Source organism: Prionailurus viverrinus, chromosome A2, assembly GCF_022837055.1.
Source record: "Prionailurus viverrinus isolate Anna chromosome A2, UM_Priviv_1.0, whole genome shotgun sequence".
Classification (NCBI taxonomy): Eukaryota; Metazoa; Chordata; class Mammalia; order Carnivora; family Felidae; genus Prionailurus; species Prionailurus viverrinus.
In genome coordinates, this window is record NC_062562.1 from 46,137,498 (window position 1) to 46,157,091 (window position 19,594).

General features: G+C 44.6%; 1 protein-coding gene across 5 annotated transcripts in view; it reads left to right on the plus strand.

Annotated features, from left to right (window-relative positions):
* ITPR1 (inositol 1,4,5-trisphosphate receptor type 1) overlaps positions 1-19,594 on the plus strand; it is a 328,507-nt gene that overhangs the window by 250,679 nt on the left and 58,234 nt on the right. For all 5 annotated transcript variants that reach the window (XM_047850329.1, XM_047850325.1, XM_047850327.1 and 2 more), the window contains 7 exons: positions 3,522-3,702; positions 5,424-5,677; positions 11,613-11,813; positions 13,352-13,462; positions 15,619-15,714; positions 18,210-18,332; positions 19,408-19,512. In XM_047850329.1, the coding sequence (XP_047706285.1) occupies positions 3,522-3,702; positions 5,424-5,677; positions 11,613-11,813; positions 13,352-13,462; positions 15,619-15,714; positions 18,210-18,332; positions 19,408-19,512 (1,071 nt within the window). The remainder of the gene's footprint in view (positions 1-3,521; positions 3,703-5,423; positions 5,678-11,612; positions 11,814-13,351; positions 13,463-15,618; positions 15,715-18,209; positions 18,333-19,407; positions 19,513-19,594) is intronic.

Sequence of the window (19,594 nt, forward strand, 5' to 3'; positions counted from 1 at the left end):
TACTGGCCCTTGTGCGTTTTACTGTGATTAGCTCATTAGAGCTTCGTAACCACTGTGAGGTACTGTTACCATGCCCATTTTTCAGATGAGAAAATTTAGGTTTCAGAGATGTTGTCACTTTTTAAGGTGACACAAGCTCATGAGTGGTAGTGCTGAAACCCAAGTGTCTCTGACTCTGGAGACAGAATGCTCACGCTTTGCTATCCTGCCCTAGCCACTCAGGGGGATGCCTTCACCATGGGGCTTCCACGTCCTACTGATGTGATGGCGGTACAAAAAAACTGACGCTCATTGGGCCCTGTGCTGAGCACTTGGTGTACATGGGAGCAGCCCTTCCATGTGGGTCTAGAGAGGTGAGTAAGTTGCACAGAGCTAGTGAGTGAGGGACCCGGCACTTGAACCCAGGCGGTCTGACTGGAAAGCCTGCCCTCTAACCCTGTCATTAAAGAATGCTTTCCTTCCTTTTAGGCAGTGGCAGCATCTTTCTTTTTGATACTTAATAATAACCCTGGTGGAGTATGCCTCCCATTTTAGCTTGATGGGCGGGTACCTCAGAGACTTAGGACTGCCCTGAATCATTTCTTCCATCTTCCAGGCACCACCCTTGTTTCATTCCAGTTCTCTGTGCTTCTTGATGCCTCTGTACCCTCGTGTCTACTTTATTATTTTGTTGACCACATTCTGTTTATAAAGCTGCTTCAGATCCTTGAGAGACTAAGGACTGATATAAATAATGTAAAATAAATATACTGGCCATTGCAAAACATATATAGAAGTGTGTAATCCTCAGTCACTTGCCCTTCTCCCATTTCATAAGAGGTTTTCTTACCCTGACGCTATCAGTTGACATCTGTTGGGTTAACCGGCTAGACGTTAAGCAGTGCGGTTTGTAGCTGGCCGTCAGTCTGTGCTGTGTTGCCCTGTTAAATATGACAGATGGAAGGCTTTAGTTATTTATCTTTTTGCTCACCTACTTAAAGTGCATTTGTTTTTTCTGAGTGACCAGATTGTCCAAAGGATGCTTTGTTCAGTTGCCTCCATACAGCGAGAAGATTAATGGGGTAGCAACTCAAGTTAATTGCCCTGACCAGCCACCTTCTGGTGCTCTCACCCCATGACCCCATGTGGGCAAGACTCTGTATTGGTTCATTTTGGTGGAAACTGTAGTCACCCCAGTTAGGTAGGTGGCTGTAGGTTGTGTGCTTCATCCCCACACTTCTTTTGTTGGTGGATGTATCAGCTCTCAAAGGAGTGAACGATTGGAACTTGATTTTTCATATCTTGATTAATTAAGTTTTCTAGAATTAGTCTCTGTTGAGGATTCACATCTGGCACAGCCACTGAATATAAGCAGGATCTGATTGGGAGGCTATAGTTAAAAGGAGCCATGAAGTATTGGGTTGTATTTATTCTTTTGTCAGATAATTAGGAAGCTCCTTCTATGTGCTGGGCCTCCTCTGGGTGCTCTGGAGACAGCTGTGAACCATAGAGGTGAGGCACCTACCCTCTTGGAACTTACATTCTGCTTAACACATGCAGTAAGTAGGTAAAGCACAAATACAACAGATACCAGTTGCTAAGTAGAAAATAAAACAAAGCATGGGAGAATAAGCAGTTGCCTGGGTTGCTGCTTCAGGGAGGATTATCAGAGATGGCTTCACTGAGGAGGTGATGTTACTAGGGGACCCAGCCACGGGAAGAGCCATGCAAAGCAAGGAAGAGCAAGGCGGTGGCACTGAGCATCTGCCACAGTATTAGCCCATTAACCCATTCTCTTGGGTCAGGGTCATAAGGATAAATGGCTACTTTAGTAAAACATCATTAGGGCGATGATTGAATTACTATGTCTGTCCTTACCAGGCTGCCAATTTCATGGGAAGGCAGCAGGGTCCAGGCCCCTTTTTGTTCACTGTTGTTATCTTCTGCGATGGGCGTAGTGTCCAACTCATGACAGGTGCACAGTAAATACCGGATGGATGAACAGATTGATGGATGCATAGGTGCATGGATGAAGGGGTAAATGAATGGAACGATGGATGAAGTAATAAGAAACCTGTAAGAAAATACAAGGTGGTAAAGGGCAATCGAGGACACTAAAGATTTGAGCTTGGTTCAGAGAATGTGGGAGTCTTAGTGGACTCAGTGACACACAGTACAACCAAGCAGTAAGCAGGCAGTGACTTGTACCGGCCTTGAGAGTAGTTGGAGGGGAAAAGATAGAACCAGGAAGCACAAGTGGGAAGGATGGATCTTGTGCTGTATGTTGGAAACAACCAGAAGTAAAGAAGAACAGTGGAGGGAGAGGAAAAAGCACAATCAGGAAGTGCTTTGTAGACAAAGGAGACTGACATTTGTCAATAGAGCATATGGGCTAGTGGCTAGAAGAAGGGTCATGGTGACTGCAGTTGCCTTCTGGCAGATGGAAACATGGTGGCTTTCCCGGGGCCTGCTGAATCTGGCAGCAGGTGTGTGTTGGGAGGGAGTGAGAGATTGAGGAGTTAAGGGGTTGCAAAGGCTGGTAAGATTTTACTTTTTTCTAGGATTGCAAGCCTAGGTCTACCTTCTGTAGGGAAATGCCATCTTTCCAAATGGGGGAGGATATGAAATTGGCAGAAAGATCCAACTGAGAGAAGCAAATATATTGTTTGGAGCTTTGTTTTATTCCTCTGGAAATGACCGTATTGTATTTTTATGTAAATAATTCACAACAGCGTGGTGTTTGCAAAGGGGTGAAAAACGAACACTCATAAATGAAGTTGAGACACCATATTGTGTTTTTATATCAACAGTGTATATGATTGCTTGCAGTGGGTCCAAAAACAAATGTGCATCCAAGAGGCAAGCTACCTGTTAACTTTGAGCTTCTTCATCTAACCACTCTTTACCTGTCCTTCTAGACAAGATTTGAAAATCACCTTTTCTACAAAGATTTTGAGATTGCTCTGGCCCACTGTCCTCCTTGCCAGCTCTGAGCTTCTGTGATGTAACTGTCTGTGTAGCTCCTAGAACCCTTCTTATGTGCACATTTTTGTCTTACTTAGGGACTTGTTAACCTGGTATGGAGCCCTATAGGGGAAGGTAGCACATCTTACTCATCTGTGTATATTCACAAGGCTGTGCAGAGTTGAGGGACTCTTGGAAGTCCTTAAACACAAGACTGGACCTACAGTAATTACCAAAAAAATACATTGTTTCCTTTGTTAATGGCGTTGTTTTGCAGGGGCTTGTTTTTAGTAGGCTGGAATCTCCCCAACACCCCTTAGCATGCTTCCCAAGCCTATATGACTGCTCCATCAAAGACATCCATGGCAGGTTGCTTTGAGGTCCCTGTTTAGAAAACCTCAGGCCATACAATCTAGAGAATGATAGTGCATAGAACCATGTTTAACTTTGGTCTGAACTATAAACTGTTTGTGAGGTTTTGTTGGCTGGCTCTGGTCTCCATGAGGTTTTGGTGTCCTGAGTGGGATTCAATCACTGATCTGTCACAGTGTTGAAAATCCGTGGGTTTTCTTTGGCAGCACTCCTTTTTCTGCCGGTTAACAGAAGATAAGAAGTCGGAAAAATTCTTCAAGGTCTTCTATGACCGAATGAAGGTGGCCCAGCAGGAAATCAAGGCAACAGTGACTGTGAACACCAGTGACTTAGGGAATAAAAAGAAAGATGATGAGATAGACAGGGATGCCCCATCACGGAAAAAAGGTAAGCGCTCTCCTGCGCATGGCCCTCTCACCAGCTGGACTTCTAGACTCCAAACTTTATTCTGTCTCAGGCTTTCAGAAAGAAGCACACCATTCTGGTTATGATCTAATTCTTCCTGAGTAACCTGAGCTGAATTGCTGTGCCTCGGTGTTTCTTCTTGTATAAAAAGAAAAAAAAATTAACATACCTTCTTCTTGGTGACAGGGTTTTATTGGCAGGAAATCCATTTGTAATTTTCTCTGTAATTTTTAATTTAATGTTACAAAACGTTAATGGAGATATACACTTTATTTTTTTTTAATGTTTATTTATTTTTGAGACAGAGAGAGACAGAGCATGAACAGGGGAGGAGCAGAGAGAGAGAGGGAGACACAGAATCCAAAGCAGGCTCCAGGCTCCGAGCCGTCAGCACAGAGCCCGGCACGGGGCTCGAACCCACGGACCATGAGATCGTGACCCGAGCCGAAGTCGGACGCTTAACCGACAGAGCCACCCAGGGGCCCCGAAGATATACACTTTAAAACTGGGTGTCTATCCTTTGTCAGCTAATTCTCCGTTATGTTAAAAAATATTTGAAAGTTTCTAAAGTCGTATGCATGATGTCACTTAAAGAGAAATAATAGATGCACCAGGGTTGGAGTAAAATGGCCGTGAGCAGGTGACTTAGCCACTCTGAGTCTCTCTTTTTTTTTTTTTTTTTTTTTTTTTTTTTTATGTTTAGAACTGGGTTTCTGAGCCACAGTGCATTTGGCATTTGGAGAATTCGTTGCTGGAGGGGGCTGTCCTGTGCACTGTAGGATGTTTAACAGCATATGTTAAACAGTGTACTCTACCCAGTAGATGCCATTAGCCTGCTCCCACTGCCAACTGAAAGTGTCTCCAGATTTTGCTAATTGTCCCCTGGGTGGGGATGGGGGAAAATCAGCCTCAGTTTATAACCACTGGTCTAGAATCGGAATTAAGAGAAGAAGAAAGGTTAATATTTGCTAAGTGCTTCCTATGAACCGGGTACTGTTCAAAGTCCTTTATTATATCCTTTAGTTCACTTATAACTGATGTTAACCCTGTAAAATAGATAGGATTGTTATCCCCATTTTACTGATGAGGAAACTGAGGCACAGAGATTAACTTGTCCTTGTTAAGGCTATGTAGCAAGTAGGCAGCAGAGCCAGCATTCAAACCCAGGCAGTCTGGGTGCAGAGTGTCACCTTCTTAAAGCTAATGCGTATTTACCTCACAGGGTTACTCTGAGGGTTAGATGAGATAATATACATCAGGTGCTTAACCACAGTGTCTCCACACTTAATAAAGGGCTCAGTCAGTTGTCATTACAATAGCAGTAATTACAGTTGGAATCATTGATATGTTGACTCTCCCAGAAGCTTCTCCGGGTAGAATTTACTGATGTTCTCCCTGTTTTACAGATGAGGACACTGAGGCCCAGAGCCATATAGGTTTGTGAGGCTGACAAAGCTGATGCTAAGGCTTTTCCTCTAAAACACAGAGCAAGCATAGATGAAATGTCAGAGCCGTGAGCAAGTTGGCATGGCTTGACTCAGTTTTAATCCTAAGGACTAAGAGAAGTGACTTCATGGAGTATTTTGCCAGCCTTGAAGATTTATATGAATACCAGAACTTAGATATTTGAACCTCTTCTTTCATGCAGTGAATAGTACTCCTGAGGCGTGAGCAGCATTGATCATCTCACGTTTGCATTCCAGCCAAAGAGCCCTCAACACAAATAACAGAAGAGGTCCGAGATCAGCTCCTGGAGGCCTCTGCTGCCACGAGGAAAGCCTTCACCACCTTCAGGAGGGAGGCTGACCCCGACGATCACTACCCATCTGGGGAAGGTGCCCAGGCTACGGCGGACAAGACCAAGGATGACCTGGAGATGAGTGCGGTCATCACCATCATGCAGCCCATTCTCCGGTTCCTGCAGCTCCTGTGTGAAAACCACAACCGAGACCTGCAGGTGAGGCTGGGCCCTGGGAGTTGCAGCTCCTCAGAGCTGCCGGCAGCCTCAGACGTCTCAGCTCCTCTCCCTGCCACCAGCATCCTTGAGTTGAGGGCCCAGAATGGTTCTGACATATGGGCAACTGAGGTGTTTGTCTCTCTGTCTTCCACACCATCTCCTCAGGGACAGGAACCAAATCTCTTGTTCACCAGTACAGGTGCCTACTTCGTACATATTTAAACGTGGGTATGTACCTCTGTGTGCGTGCATGTGGTAGCATGCCCCTGTTTGGCACAGGTAAAACTTGGATGGATGGATGGATGGATGGATGGATGATTAAATATACGAGACTTAGAAAATCTGACACATAGAAAGTTTCAATTCATTTAAGCAATGGTTGGTTGAATGAAGTGGCCTACCAGGGTTTACACAAATCGGTGCTCAAATATATGTGTTGAACTGATTATTCCAGAAATCTTCTGTTCACTTTTTTATTATTGTTGGAAAGAAAACAATGGCCAATGTTTATCAGGCACTTAGGGTATGTTGGATACTAAGTGTTGCTGATCCCCTTGTACTTGTTTTACAGATGAGGGAACTGAGGTTCAGCGGACATAGTTAGGGAGTGCAGAGCTGGGACTTGAACCCAGACCATCCGGGAGATGGTAATGCTCATGTGTTAAAGAACTACGTTAAGATAGCATATTTTCTCCTTTGCAAAGTTTGCCCACCAGCAAAGCCTATATGGAACGGCTAAGGGTGGATTCCAGAGATAAGTTTCTTTTTACTGAATGGGAATAGATCTGTGGAGCCCCTCACTGCTTAGGAGAAGCATGCTAGAGTACCAGGTCCTTGGCCATTGCCTGGTTTTGCTGTTGGCTTTTGGGAAAAACACCCTTCTGTGCCTAAAAGGGATTGAGGATTAACAAGAAAAGTGTGTCTGAACAACTCTGCTAAGATAGAATATTTTCTCCTAAAATAAACAAGTTGGCAGTGATACTTTAGTTCTTTGAATAATGATGGTATGAAAAGAAAATTCCAGTCCACACGTGGCAAGTTAAAGGTGCTGTCTTAAAATATTTGTATTGCTGACTTTATCAGATGATTTGATGGCCTTTCATATGTCACCTGTAGCCAGACCATTCAGGGTCAGGGCCATAAATCCCTCATACTTAAAACTTGCCACAGAGTCTCTGCCTGGAGAAGTTGAGTAAGAAATTACATTGTTACATGGTAAGACAGAATAATGAAATGTAACTGGGTGAAGTCTGCACTATTAATTACTTCTACACTGGTTTTTATATTTAATCACATTGGTCTGAAGAGCCTGAGCTTTGAAAAGGGAGGTGTATCCAAGGTCATCATCAATTGGCCAGATTTGGCCCATATTTAAAACTGAAAGAGTTTTCCCTAACCCCCATTGTCTTCCATTTTGCTGTTCATTCACTTCCTCCATTGACCTTCCCCGCTTGATCCCTCTCTATGTCTGAGTGTGGGATCCTGGCTGTTTTTTTTTCCTTGCCTGTTGCTCAAATATTCCTACTTTGGACTTGGACCGTGTTGGCCCTAGATCCACTGGCCTGGGAACTGTGTAGCTCAGTCGGGTTGAACAAAGTACTCATGACTCAAAGATGCAGGGATTGGTTATTGTCTCATTGGCTGGTGTTCTTTTGTCTGCAGGCCAGCTCTGTCCTTTCCACCTTCCATACGTACACCATTAGTCACAAGGGAGACTGGCCACGGGAGTGTGAATGACACCAGGGAAAGCCAGGCTGTCCTACCAGCAGGAAAGCAAAGTCATTTGTGGCATCTTTGTGGATGGGGGGACCTCCCTGCTGCTGGGGCTATTTCTAGGCTGAGCTGAGTGGTCAGAGCCCTGTACTGTTCCCCTGTACTGCTGTCACTGGTCTCCACCAACCTCGGGCTCTGGAGGGAAGTGGGTTGAGACTGTGCCTGTGCATGTATGTTTATTTCATCATCTCGGTGAATACCTGCTCTGTGCCTGGCATTGGTGGCAATAGAGACCTCACCCTTTCCCTCACAGACCTGAGAGTCTAGGGCAGGAGCCACCCGGGGAAACCCAAGATTGCTGTGCAGCATGCTGAGTGCTGTCGTGGTGTCATCTTAGGGGTTTTGTGGGTTCAGAGCAGGCAAACCAGCCCCCTTTGCTGGGTCTAGGAAGGCTTCTCAGAGGAGCTCATATCTGCTGAGTCCTGAACTAACACAAGACTACCTTGAGTAAAATCCCTCCACAGATGTTGGAGAGGCCGTCCTGATGGTTCTGGTTTCGCACACCTGTTCTCACGGCCCCCTGCCCACCTCTTGATTTCACGTCTTCACCAGCACATGCACATCCCGCTGTGGAAGCAGAGTAAGGCTTTCATTGCTGGAGTTCACCTTTTCTCATCTGGAAGTCATCACAGTTTCTATTTTTCACCTTAGCTCGTCACGAAACTCTGCTTTGACCTAAGGCCCTAAGAACCCCATGGGCAGAAGGACCTGTTAATGAGTCCGTTCATACACTTGATTCTCCAGCACATTGCTCTATGGAAAACAGTAGTATTGAGTGAAAGGGGAGTATATAGTATATTTTAGTGTGTGTGTGTGTGTGTGTGTGTGTGTGTGTGTGTGTGTGTGTATATTTTTTTTTCTTTTTTTTAGTCTTAGCAACTTAAAAAAAAAGTCTTAGCAGCTTAATCTTTGAAAGTATCATAAAGATTATCCAAGTCAGTGGTGTTACACTTTTTGGTTTTGGCCACAGAATCCTCTGTTTAAGATCTTATGCAGAAATGTAGTAAGTAAAGCAGATGAAAGCCAAACTTCTCTGTTCAGAGTAGAAACTACAGATGACAAGAACTTTCCTTTTCTCCCTTACCTACCAGAGCCCTGAGAGGCAGGGCATTCTGGGTTTCCCCCAGAGTCCTATAGGGCCCAGTTGGAAAACCAATGATCTTAAACCAGTGGTTCACAAGGATGAAGGTTAGAATCATCTAGAGATGTTGATAAAATTACATTTGTAGAAATCTTGTTCTCAAAATTACAGTTTTGAGCGGGATTCAGCTACTCTGAACACCACCCTGTTGGCTGTGTTCCAGACCAGATGGTGGATCTCTGGGTCACGGTTTTCTTGTGTACCAAAGGGAGGAGAAGACATTCTCATGAGGACAGAATGATTGCCTCCCTGGTATAAACAAGTGGAGATAAACCCTGAGGAGAAGGAATCCAGCCTTTTGAATTTGCCCAGCATTGCTTGTCATATTTATAACCTTAACTTTCCTGTTGGTAAATGCTCAGTAGAGATAAGGCCACTGCGTTTGGCTTTGCCAAACAGGCAGTGGCTGCCTTAAGCAAGCTTCATTCACATTAGTAAGAAACTTGGTGGGAAGGACTATTCTTGAGCCATTTTGCCTGTGTTTTTGAACCTTCCCCTAAAAGCTTGGCTTTGCTTTTCACCTGGGTTACGGAATGCAGGTCTCTGGCCACTGACAGCTGTGTGAGAACAGACTTGAAGTCTTTCATTTCTTAATTCACACATATCAACTTGGCCCCTTGCCCTCCAAGGAAGACCACAGAAAGAACAGGTCTTCTCCAGCCTAAACAAGGCAGGGTACTGTGCACTAAGGGTGAGATCTATTCCCTGAACATGGAAACAGTCCCTGTGAGCCTCCTAGTGAGTGACACCCATCTATTTTTGTAGAGGACAAAAGGAAATGGATCTGAACTAGGGAAGGAGACATTGTGGCTCAACACCCTGCAAAAACCATGAGCTATAGGAGAGGCTTTCAAGAAAGGGCAGCCAGCTGTCTTCATGGGGAGTTGAAACATAACAGCCTTGAAGACTTCCTAGGTCTCCTTTCCTCCATCCCTTCAATTTAATTCAGATTATTTTAGCCAGTGTTGATGAAGCACCTGGCATGTTCTGGTCCCTGTGCCTGCTGCCAGGCACCCCGTGCTGTCAGCATGGTCCTGGGCAGAGCTGACAGACATCTCTATAAGCACATCACAAAGTGTAAGGAAGGCCAAGAGAGGTGTGTGCCATTTCTGATCTTGTTGGAGTCAGGATGGAGACTCAGACGGGCTGCCTGAAACAAGTGACTTGAGACCCCATCCTGAAGGAAGAGGAGTCATCAGGGTGGCAGGCAGAGAGAATAGCGTGGCTAAAGCCCCAGAGGAAAGAGAATGAGGAATACTCTTAAACACGAGTTTAAGAGGCAGATGGCCTGGAGAGCCATGCTATGAATTTCAGCCTTGGACAGCCAGGCTGTTTCCTGTTCTCTTCCTGAATACATCTCTATTCCTCTCTGCATGATAAGGGGCTCAGCTAGGCCCTCCAACAAGTAGCACCTTCCCTGGGCAGCTGGGTCGAGGAATGGCTGTGGGACCCTACTGTGGCCTTCCATGGCCCTTAGAAAAACAATCCCCTTATGAAAGCCCACATGGTTCCAAATCATCTGTCCTTTGCTCCACCGCCCTTCCAGACCTGGAAGATTGTTCAATTTTTAAACTAATTAGACAGACGAGCATAAAGGACTAAAGTTATGTGGGGGCTAGGGGGAAATGGTTAGTTTGATGGGTCAAGCATTAAACTTTGTTACCAGCTTTTAATCTGCATATTTATATTTTAATTTTACAAGGAATACTTGAATAGGGTCTTTCTATAAAAGTTTAGATATAAGTAAGTATTTAGTTAAAAAGAATTGTCCCTTTCCCCATCCCTACCTCTCGACTCAGAACTATTGTTGGTTTGGACAACAAACCAACTGGTTGGTTGTATCTTTCCAGTCATTCTTCTATATTTTTGGATGGGAGCAGTGTATACATATTAATTTGCTATTTACCTTCTAGTTTTTTTTAACTTTTAACAGTATGTCCTAGACATCTTTCCATTTTGGCAGATATTGACCTCACTTGGTGTTTCTAAATTGTAATAGTAAATGATGTTGATATGCTATAATTTATTTAACTACTCCCCATTTGATGGGTGTTTAGGTTGTTTCCAGTTCTTGACTATTATAAGCAGTGCTATAGTGAACTTCCAATACATACTTTGTGAATAGAAGTCATTATTTTATAGAAGTGGAATTACCACATCAAAGGTATCTTTGACATTTATTTTATCTTTTGTTTGTATCTTTTTATATAGTACCAGTCATCTATGGTAAACGTAACTTTTATAATTTTGCTTAAAAGAATATTTGCAGTTAATTTTTGCTTCTTTTTAAGAAGAGTCACTGACAAAAATCTCCTCTTCATCAAAATAGACTCTGCTTTGTGAGGTGGTTGAATGTGGTTTACTTGATTTTATGGAGGAAGTACCTGCTCTTACATCTCTTGTTAACATGATCTGTTTAGCTGGAGAACATATATTTGGGCACAAGTGCACAAACATTTACTCATCCCTGCCCCTTCCTTTAAGAATTAATGGAAATAGCCAAAAAAAGACAACCTAGGTTCCTGCCATGGCAGTGGGCTCAGGTCAGCTTATGACACCTTATTTTGTGATGAGCCATCCCCAGTACTAGGCTGTAGGCATTCAGCATCCAGACTACACCATCATCTTTTAAACATAACCATTGCCTCTTGAAATGTCAAATGCCTCTGAACCTAATACTTGCTGGGAGGAGCATGGGCTGGAGTGGGAAAGAGAGAAAGGAGAACTCTGAAAGGCTTTAGGCATCTGAAGTGGGCTGTCAAAGAGGACCCTTCCTCCCCCAGCATCACATAGAAAAGCACCTTGGAGAACAAGCTCCTGTGTTTGGTGGCCATTGCCATAGATCAAGTCCACAGTTGACCATGTTGGGGGCTCTTTTCTCCGGTGCTGCATCTCTCTTCATAACTGCTGATCAATTCTGGACATCAACCAATTAGATACTAGCAAAATGTCACTATGTATGACCTTTTCCCTCTTCTCTCCTACTTTGCTGCCCCGATACTGGGGACTGCCCAATTGTAGAACTTCCTTCGTTGTCAAAATAACAAGACCAACTACAATTTGGTGTGTGAGACACTACAGTTCCTGGACTGTATTTGCGGAAGCACTACTGGAGGTCTTGGTCTTCTCGGGCTCTATATAAACGAAAAGAACGTAGCCCTTATCAACCAAACCCTGGAAAGTCTGACTGAATACTGTCAAGGACCGTGCCATGAGAACCAGGTACCTCCATTTTTATTTGGGGGTGGGGAAAAAACAAAGTTCATCATTTTGGAAATGTTATTGACAGGAACTAGTTCAGAAGTCACACAGCATTTGCCTAGTGGACTAGGAGGTTGCAACAACTAGAGATCTTTTTTCCAGCAGTCAAGAAGGAGCTTTGGTGCTTTATTATGCTTCAAGATTTGACCTAACCACAGGCATTGGAGGACTTATCCTTGGTCTCCATGCTTGGCTTGGCTTGGCTTGGCTTGAATGTCCAAACTTAACTAACTTGACTAGAGATAAATAATAAAGTTGGTGTTAAATTAAGACACACAAGAACTGGGCTCTATTTGGAACACTAGGAAAGCTACTTAATGGAAAAAGATTGAAACCTACCTAGAGAGAGAAACCTTGCTACACACAAGACAGCTTGAAAACAGTATGAGAAAATGTTTGGTTGAAATTTAAACACCACATTCAGAGAAAAGAATGAATGACCCATTAGTCTTGATTTTGGCCTCTCAAGAAGTAGATTTTTGGAGGGGAACCCAACGGTTCCTAGAGTAAAACTGTTGCTTTTATCCATGACATATTGCAAACTTTGTGAGTTTTTGCATTGATACTAGGATGATTATGATTTTTAACTCAACCGAGCTCTGTCCTGGGGGATAGATGGACCCGGAAATTGCTAGTCCTAAATCCAGTAGACAGGGAAGGTGTGATACGCTATGTTACATGGGGAACAAGGCCAGGACCTTCACTCAGGGGAGAAAAATGCTTTACAAAAGGGACAACCTTTTGTTTTTCAAACACACCTGGTCATAGTTGGCTATAAGTACCAGGCTCGCTTGTTGTTGGATCCACTTTCCTCGCCTGGTTCACTGGTGAGACAGATGGTATAGTCAAAGTTAAAATGAAAAGGAACAAAAAAATTTACAGCAGGCTTGGAGGAAAAGGCTTTATCTATCATCTAAGTGAATTTCCTTATAACCTCAAGTTTGCTTTTCTGCCAAACATGGGTCTGTCAAAAGAAACATACTAGAGTGGATTCTGTTGCAAATGGGGACCTTACCTGGAGGAAGATGATTAATCTTGGTATTGTGTGAATTAAACAGGAAACTTGCTTTCCAGGCTTAAGTCTTAAGCAAAAGTATGCAATACGAAAGCCGAGTGATGTAGAGAGAATGGAACACACCTTTAAAGGGGAAAACAGGGCTCAGAACTCAGAATCAGTCACACACTGTATTTTCCCTTAAGAACAAAAGCCAACTGTATTGCACTATTTGGATTAGACACGACTAATTTATCAGTTACAGTGCATGGGGACTTTCCTGCTGTTTACTGTTAATTCTGAAACTAGCGATTTTCATCTGTCTTTTATTTTTACCACTTTCTCACGGAAAATTTGCAGCTCTCCCCTAGAGACATTACTAGGAGTGGCACGCATTGTGTTGAAATAGCAGTTGAGCCTGTTGGCTTTTGACATCTGATTTATGACCAGCATTTGTGTAAAGATCTGTGTATGTGTGTGTTTGTGTGTGTGCGTGTTTTCTCAGAACTGCATAGCCACCCATGAATCCAATGGCATTGACATCATCACAGCCCTGATCCTTAATGACATCAATCCTTTGGGAAAGAAGAGGATGGACCTTGTATTGGAACTGAAGGCAAGTAGGAATTGAAAGCAAAAGACAGGAGCATGTGAAAATAGTTACTTTGTGTTTTGCCTCAGCACGTGATATGGTCAGTGTTATGAAACTAAATACAGTTCTCTTAGATAAGTGAATGGTCCATGTTGTAAGTTCTGACTGAAATGCAGAACTTCAGTCTGGCCCTCCAAATAAGAGTCTTAAGACAGGATACTCCTGGGGCGCCTGCATGGCTTAGTTGGTTAAGTGTCTGACTTTGGCTCAGGCCATGATCTCACAGCTCGTGGATTCGAGCCCTGTGTCAGGCTCTGTGCTAACAGCTCAGAGCCTGGAGCCTGCTTCGGATTCTGTGTCTCCCTCTCTCTCTCATTTTCCTTTCCCCACTCATGCTCTGTCTCTCTCTGTCTCTCAAAAAATAAAACATTAAAGATTTTTTAATTAAAAAAATAAAGACAGGATACTACTTCTGATGTTGCTTTCTTAAGCATACTCCTCAAAAAACAAAATAAAACCCTCATTTGTACCCAGAGCTTCCAAAGATTCTTTAAGAGTCCAAAGATTAAACTTGCAACCTGTCTTGGTGTCTAAAGTGTATTTCAAAATGTGTTGGCCTCACTGAGCACATTTCCTTTTTAACTGTTCCCATGTTGGGTCATGTTGAGATCCGTCCTCTATCTTACGCCCATATGCAACAGGGAACTTTTTGTCATCACCACAGAAGAGCCTAGAACTGCAGGGTTTAGCTCTAAAGCTGATCTGTGTTGATTGCATAAACAGTGTCATAGGAAAGAGAGGTCACTAGGGAAGATGTTAACACAGAAGTCCACAGGAATTGCACAGTTATTTTTATTTTTCCTTCATTGTTTAGAGCTGAGACTCCAAACGGATCATTGATTTGGGTGTATGATTTAAATGGATTTTTTTGTATGTGAGCTATTTTTACTTCCTTTGACAAATTGTGTTGTAGAATTGACTTGAACATTATTCAAGCTCATGTGCCGGGCTCCCATTTATCAGAATGTATATAATGAGAGCTTGAAATGACCAGAATTTCATATGCTACTGATCAGCGTTTCAGTGACTTTTCCAACTAATCTCGTAATCTGTGGATTATGATAGAAATGTGTGTGCTCTGAAAAGCCATCAGTTGGTAGCACAGCATCCTGATTGAATTGCTGTGACCTGTACTTGGGGAGGAAAAAAATACTGCCCTCTCTTAACACAGCATACCAAGAACTTTACAGTCCTGTACACAAAGAACCATACAGGTTATCCTAGGCTCAGTCCCTAAAATGAGGTCAAGCCAAGAAGTGCAGGATGTGGGCACGTGAAAACTCTGATCTAATGGGAAATTAGGATTTGGCATATATACAGTTCCTTTGGGTCACTTTTGTTAATTGCTGTCGGCTGTGCTCCAGTTATAATATTGGGGGTTATGAGAGCTGATAGCATTATTTTTAAAAAGGGAGGAATTACCTTAATTGACTGCCTCCTCTGCCCTGCAAGGCTGAATAACAAGGTTTATAACCACACCTGCCCTGAAGGCTCGTGGGTCTATATAGCAGATTCTTTCCAACCACAATCACCATGAGAGTGCCAACACACACCCACAAGACCCTTAAATTTCCAATTTTGGGGCACCCGGGTGGCTCAGTCAGTTGAGCATCTGACTTCAGCTTGAGTCATGAGTTTGAGCCCCACATCAGACTTAATGCTGTCAGCATAGAGCCCGCTTCTATTCCTCTTTCCCCTCCCCTCTCTCTGCCCCTCCCCCCATTTGCACGCGCGTGCGTGCTCTCTCTCTCTCGCTCTCTCTCTCTCTCTCTCTCTCTCAGTCTCTCTCACCCCCCCTGTCAAAAATAAATGAACATTTAAAACAATTTCCAATTTCCACCAAGACTTATATAAGGTAGCATTAGGGAGAAAGTATGCCCAAACAACTATGTTCCTCTTTGACCCAAATCAGAGTCCACGGACATGGTTTTGGGGTCTGTAGTAGCACGTTCTCTGTTGCATACAGGTGGTTTTTGCTGTCCTAGACCCACAGGTCTTCCATGGGATAAAACGCTCGTTTAGCCAGGATGCAGGGCTTGCACCGATGGGGCACACACATTCAGGCCAGTACCCCCATGCTGCTCCTCTCCATTTCCTCCTCCCTTTCTTTGTCCAATTAGAACAATGCTTCCAAGTTGCTGCTGGCCATCATGGAGAGCAGGCACGACAGCGAGAATGCAGAGCGGATACTTTACAACATGAGGCCAAAAGAACTGGTGAGTTGGATGGCTGGTCTCCCAGCCATGACTCCTTGCAGAGAGTCAGAACAGCATCTGTGGCAGAAAAGGAACCTGCTTCCTTGAGCTTTCTTAAAGATGCCACAGATCACAAATATAAAGACAACATTGGATTCAGGTCTACGACTCGGCTGGAAAAGTGAAGTACTACTTTGAATAAGTGGCATCTGCCCTCTCCCTGCTGCATAGCTGCCAGCGGCAGCCACCCTTGCCTGTTGTCCCTCCTGCAAGATGGTGCAGCGAGCAATCTGGAGGCCTGGCTTTCCCTTTCTGGTGGCTCACCTTGGGCAGGCTCCTGACTGCTCTGCACCACAGTTTCCTCATCCCTTAAAGGAAGATGATGATGTCATGCAGGCCTGAGGGCTGTCGAAGATGAGACAGTTCGCATCAGGCCCTTAGCCCAGTGCCCAGTGCCCTCCGTGACTTGTAGCTCCTTCCCCCTCCTTCGTTCTTCACTGCTGCTCTCTGTACCTTGTCTGTGTCCAGACCTAGAGAATCCCCATCTCTTCTGGCTGCCAATAGTTTGGACAACAGAAGAATGTTTGTTGGGAGCTGATGTTCTGAGGGCTTTTTTTTTTTTTAATATATATAGGAAAAACCAATCTTGCTTATTTTTGCAGGGTGATATTCACGATGGGCTGTGACTTCCAGGGCAGGGGTTAGCGCTACAACCTGTGAGACAGGCAGTTCTCAGAGACCATGAGACGGGCTGAGGAGAGAACTCTATTTGGACTTCTTCCCACACAAATAAACTGTAACCGACAGAACTAAATGAGGGCACTAAAACTTTTCTCTCGCCTGGTGACCTGTGTGCGCTGGGGGCCGGGCTAAAGTCCCTTCATGTATTCCTTGAAATAAAGTTAACAGTGAGCCCAGCTCTTTGATCTCTGAGGTCAGGAGTGAGTTCTCAGCCTGAGATGGATGTCCTCCCCGAGTTTACATAACAACTTATGTAACAGGCTTGGGGGGAGCTCCAGGTGTCCCTCGTGAGTAGGACAGAATAACTTCGCAGAGACCCCATTCCAACTCTCATAGACCAACAACACCCCCCTGCCTTGATGGGATTAATGTCAGCCCCCAGGGTCACGCATGCCACAGACTCCTGGGATGCCCCCTTGTGGTTGGGGAACATCATTCACAGCTCACAGGAAGTCAAGGGCTTGCTGGAACAACTGGGTTCTAAGAATTCACATAGAAGAGAAACTAATGTCCAGGACACTTCTGCACATATGTGCATGCATCCGTGTGAATTCTGGCACTCGTTCCATGCAACATGCTGTCTATTCAATTTGGTATTAGAACTAACAGGAAATCGAGCTCAGAGAGCGGGAATCTCAAGGATCTTTTCTCCAAATTTATTTTTCAGGGCCTGACCCGGTGTCAGTACAGAAATGTACGGCCCTCTGCATGCTTGGTCTTGGATAATGAGAAATAATTCGGGGTAATAGCGTTGTGGCAATGCAGGAAGCTGAAATGCCTTCTGAATCATTAAAGAAAATGATTAATTTTCAGTTCAACTTAGGGGTTGAAGGCATTTTGTTCTTATTCTTTGATTAAATCTTGAATGATTTGTTCATTTGATAAACATTGGCCAGGCCCTACTTTGTCCATGGCGTTTTTCTGGGCACCAGGGAGGGATTGAGAAACGAGGAGACCCAGCCCCTGGGCACTGGGTAGGGCACTGAGGTAGGTGGGAGCAGTAGACAAGTACAAAAATTTACTAGGGAATGTGCTCTGAGCGTGAAACCAGTGACATGCATGGGTCCTCTGGTAGCACATTTGAGATCAAGTCTCAGCTCATTAGCCATATGATTTCAGGAGTGCCTCTTTACTGCCCTGAGTCTGTTTCCTCATCCATAATAACTGGGAATTGTTGATATTTCATAAAATGAGGATGAGTATTAAATTCCCCAAAAGAATGTTGAAATACTAAACACAGTGTGCTTGGCACGGAGAAAGGCCTGAGTAGATGTTATTTGTTGATGGTGTTATTTTTACATGGAATAGGGACAGAGAAACGTAGATGGGAAAATGTGGAATTGGAGATGACAGTTTGGCTAGCTCTTGCTAAAGGTTAGTGGATTTCCTACTAGTTGTCCCTTGAAATGGCAAAGGTCGGAGGTTGGAGAAAGATGGTAGGAGGGAATGTGGAGATAGGAAAAGTCTGGCTTCTTGTCTACATTTGTGTCATATTTTATTGTTTCAGGGAACTTCTATAATCATTGTCCCCTTCTAAGGAGACATAATACCTAGTTATAGCACCTGGGTTTAATTTCTTATGTCCGCGGAAGTTGATTGGTAGAGACTGCCCGTGACCGTGTTGAGAAGGATTCTGAGGCTGTGTCCAAACCTGATAGGAAGCAAATGCTGAGCCTGATGAGCACTGTCTGCCCCAAGAGGGCAGACTCTAAGATGGCAGTCCTGTGTGGGTCTTCCTTGAAACAGGAGCTTCCTTTGTTTGACCACTCTTGCAGGTGGAAGTGATCAAGAAAGCCTACATGCAAGGCGAAGTGGAATTTGAGGATGGAGAAAATGGTGAGGACGGAGCTGCCTCCCCCAGGAACGTGGGGCACAACATCTACATATTAGCTCATCAGGTATGACCTGTCCCTGGGTCCCCGCGTCAGGCACGGTTTGCCTTCACTGCCAGAATTCCCAGCAGAATGTGCGCTTCAACTTGGTTCTCCCCTAAGGGTTTAACCTGGGGCTGTTTGTATTCATGGTGATGTGGTTCACAGGTACTCGTGGCAGCCTGACCCAATGTCCCGAGTTCCAGGGCTCTTCCATTTTCCCATGGGAGGGTCGTGTCCTTGGAAATCCCCACGTTTCTTAAAAGCCTCCGCACTGAGCCTTGACACTTACATAGTTTATAACTGTGTTTGGAGACAGTTGAAAGGAGTCTTAGGCTTTTCATAAATATTGATGAGTCTATCTTAACAATCTAAGAAATAAACCTCAGTTGCCTTGCCTCCTATCACATTTAAAAATCTTTGGGAGCTAACCTGTCATTATGAGTTTGCTTTTGGGGGGTGGGGGGTGGGGAGTAGTAATTCTTCCTACCCTGGCACCAGAATGCCCTGTTTCATAACTCTCTTCCCAAGTGTCTGGGCTTTTGAAGATACTTTCTTTTTCTGGAGGCTGATATGCCTTGAGCTCGCTGATGTGTGTGGGCAGCTTGTAACTCTGCTGCAGGCTTGTGCTTCCTGTCCCTTTCACCTCGCTGGGCTAGAGGACTTAGGAATAAAGCAGTAACAGTATTGGGTGGGATGGTATGCCCTGCTACGGCGTGCTGGCAGAAGAAGAGAAAACCATCTCCTGTCCCACATCTCTTCCACTACCCATGTTTTGCCACTCAGTGGGTTTCAGAACTTTCTGAGTGGAGACCTGTGTGGCTGTACTGAAAACCCCATCTCTCTCCCACGTGGCTGAAGAAATTGGGGGAAAGTGGGACCTCATGTGGGCATGAGTTTTCTCCATGCTGTTGTCCCACGCTCCCAAAATAGCTGCTGTGCAGAGCATACCTTGACAGGATGTAGCAAACCTCCCGCCATCTTTGCCCTTCAGCTTACCACTGTGTATGATGCATTCTTTATGCCCCACAATGAAAGGGGCGCACATGTGCCCATCACAAAGTGACAGTGACTCCCCCCGTTTTCTGAACTTGTGTTCTAGTTGGCTCGGCATAACAAAGAACTCCAGACCATGCTGAAACCTGGTGGCCAAGTGGATGGGGATGAAGCTCTGGAGTTTTATGCCAAGCACACAGCCCAGATAGAGGTAAAAACAGAGGGAACTCAGGGCTCGGGCCTGTGTTGAGGGCCTGCAGTGGGCTCTGCCCTGTGCTGGGGCTGGCACACAG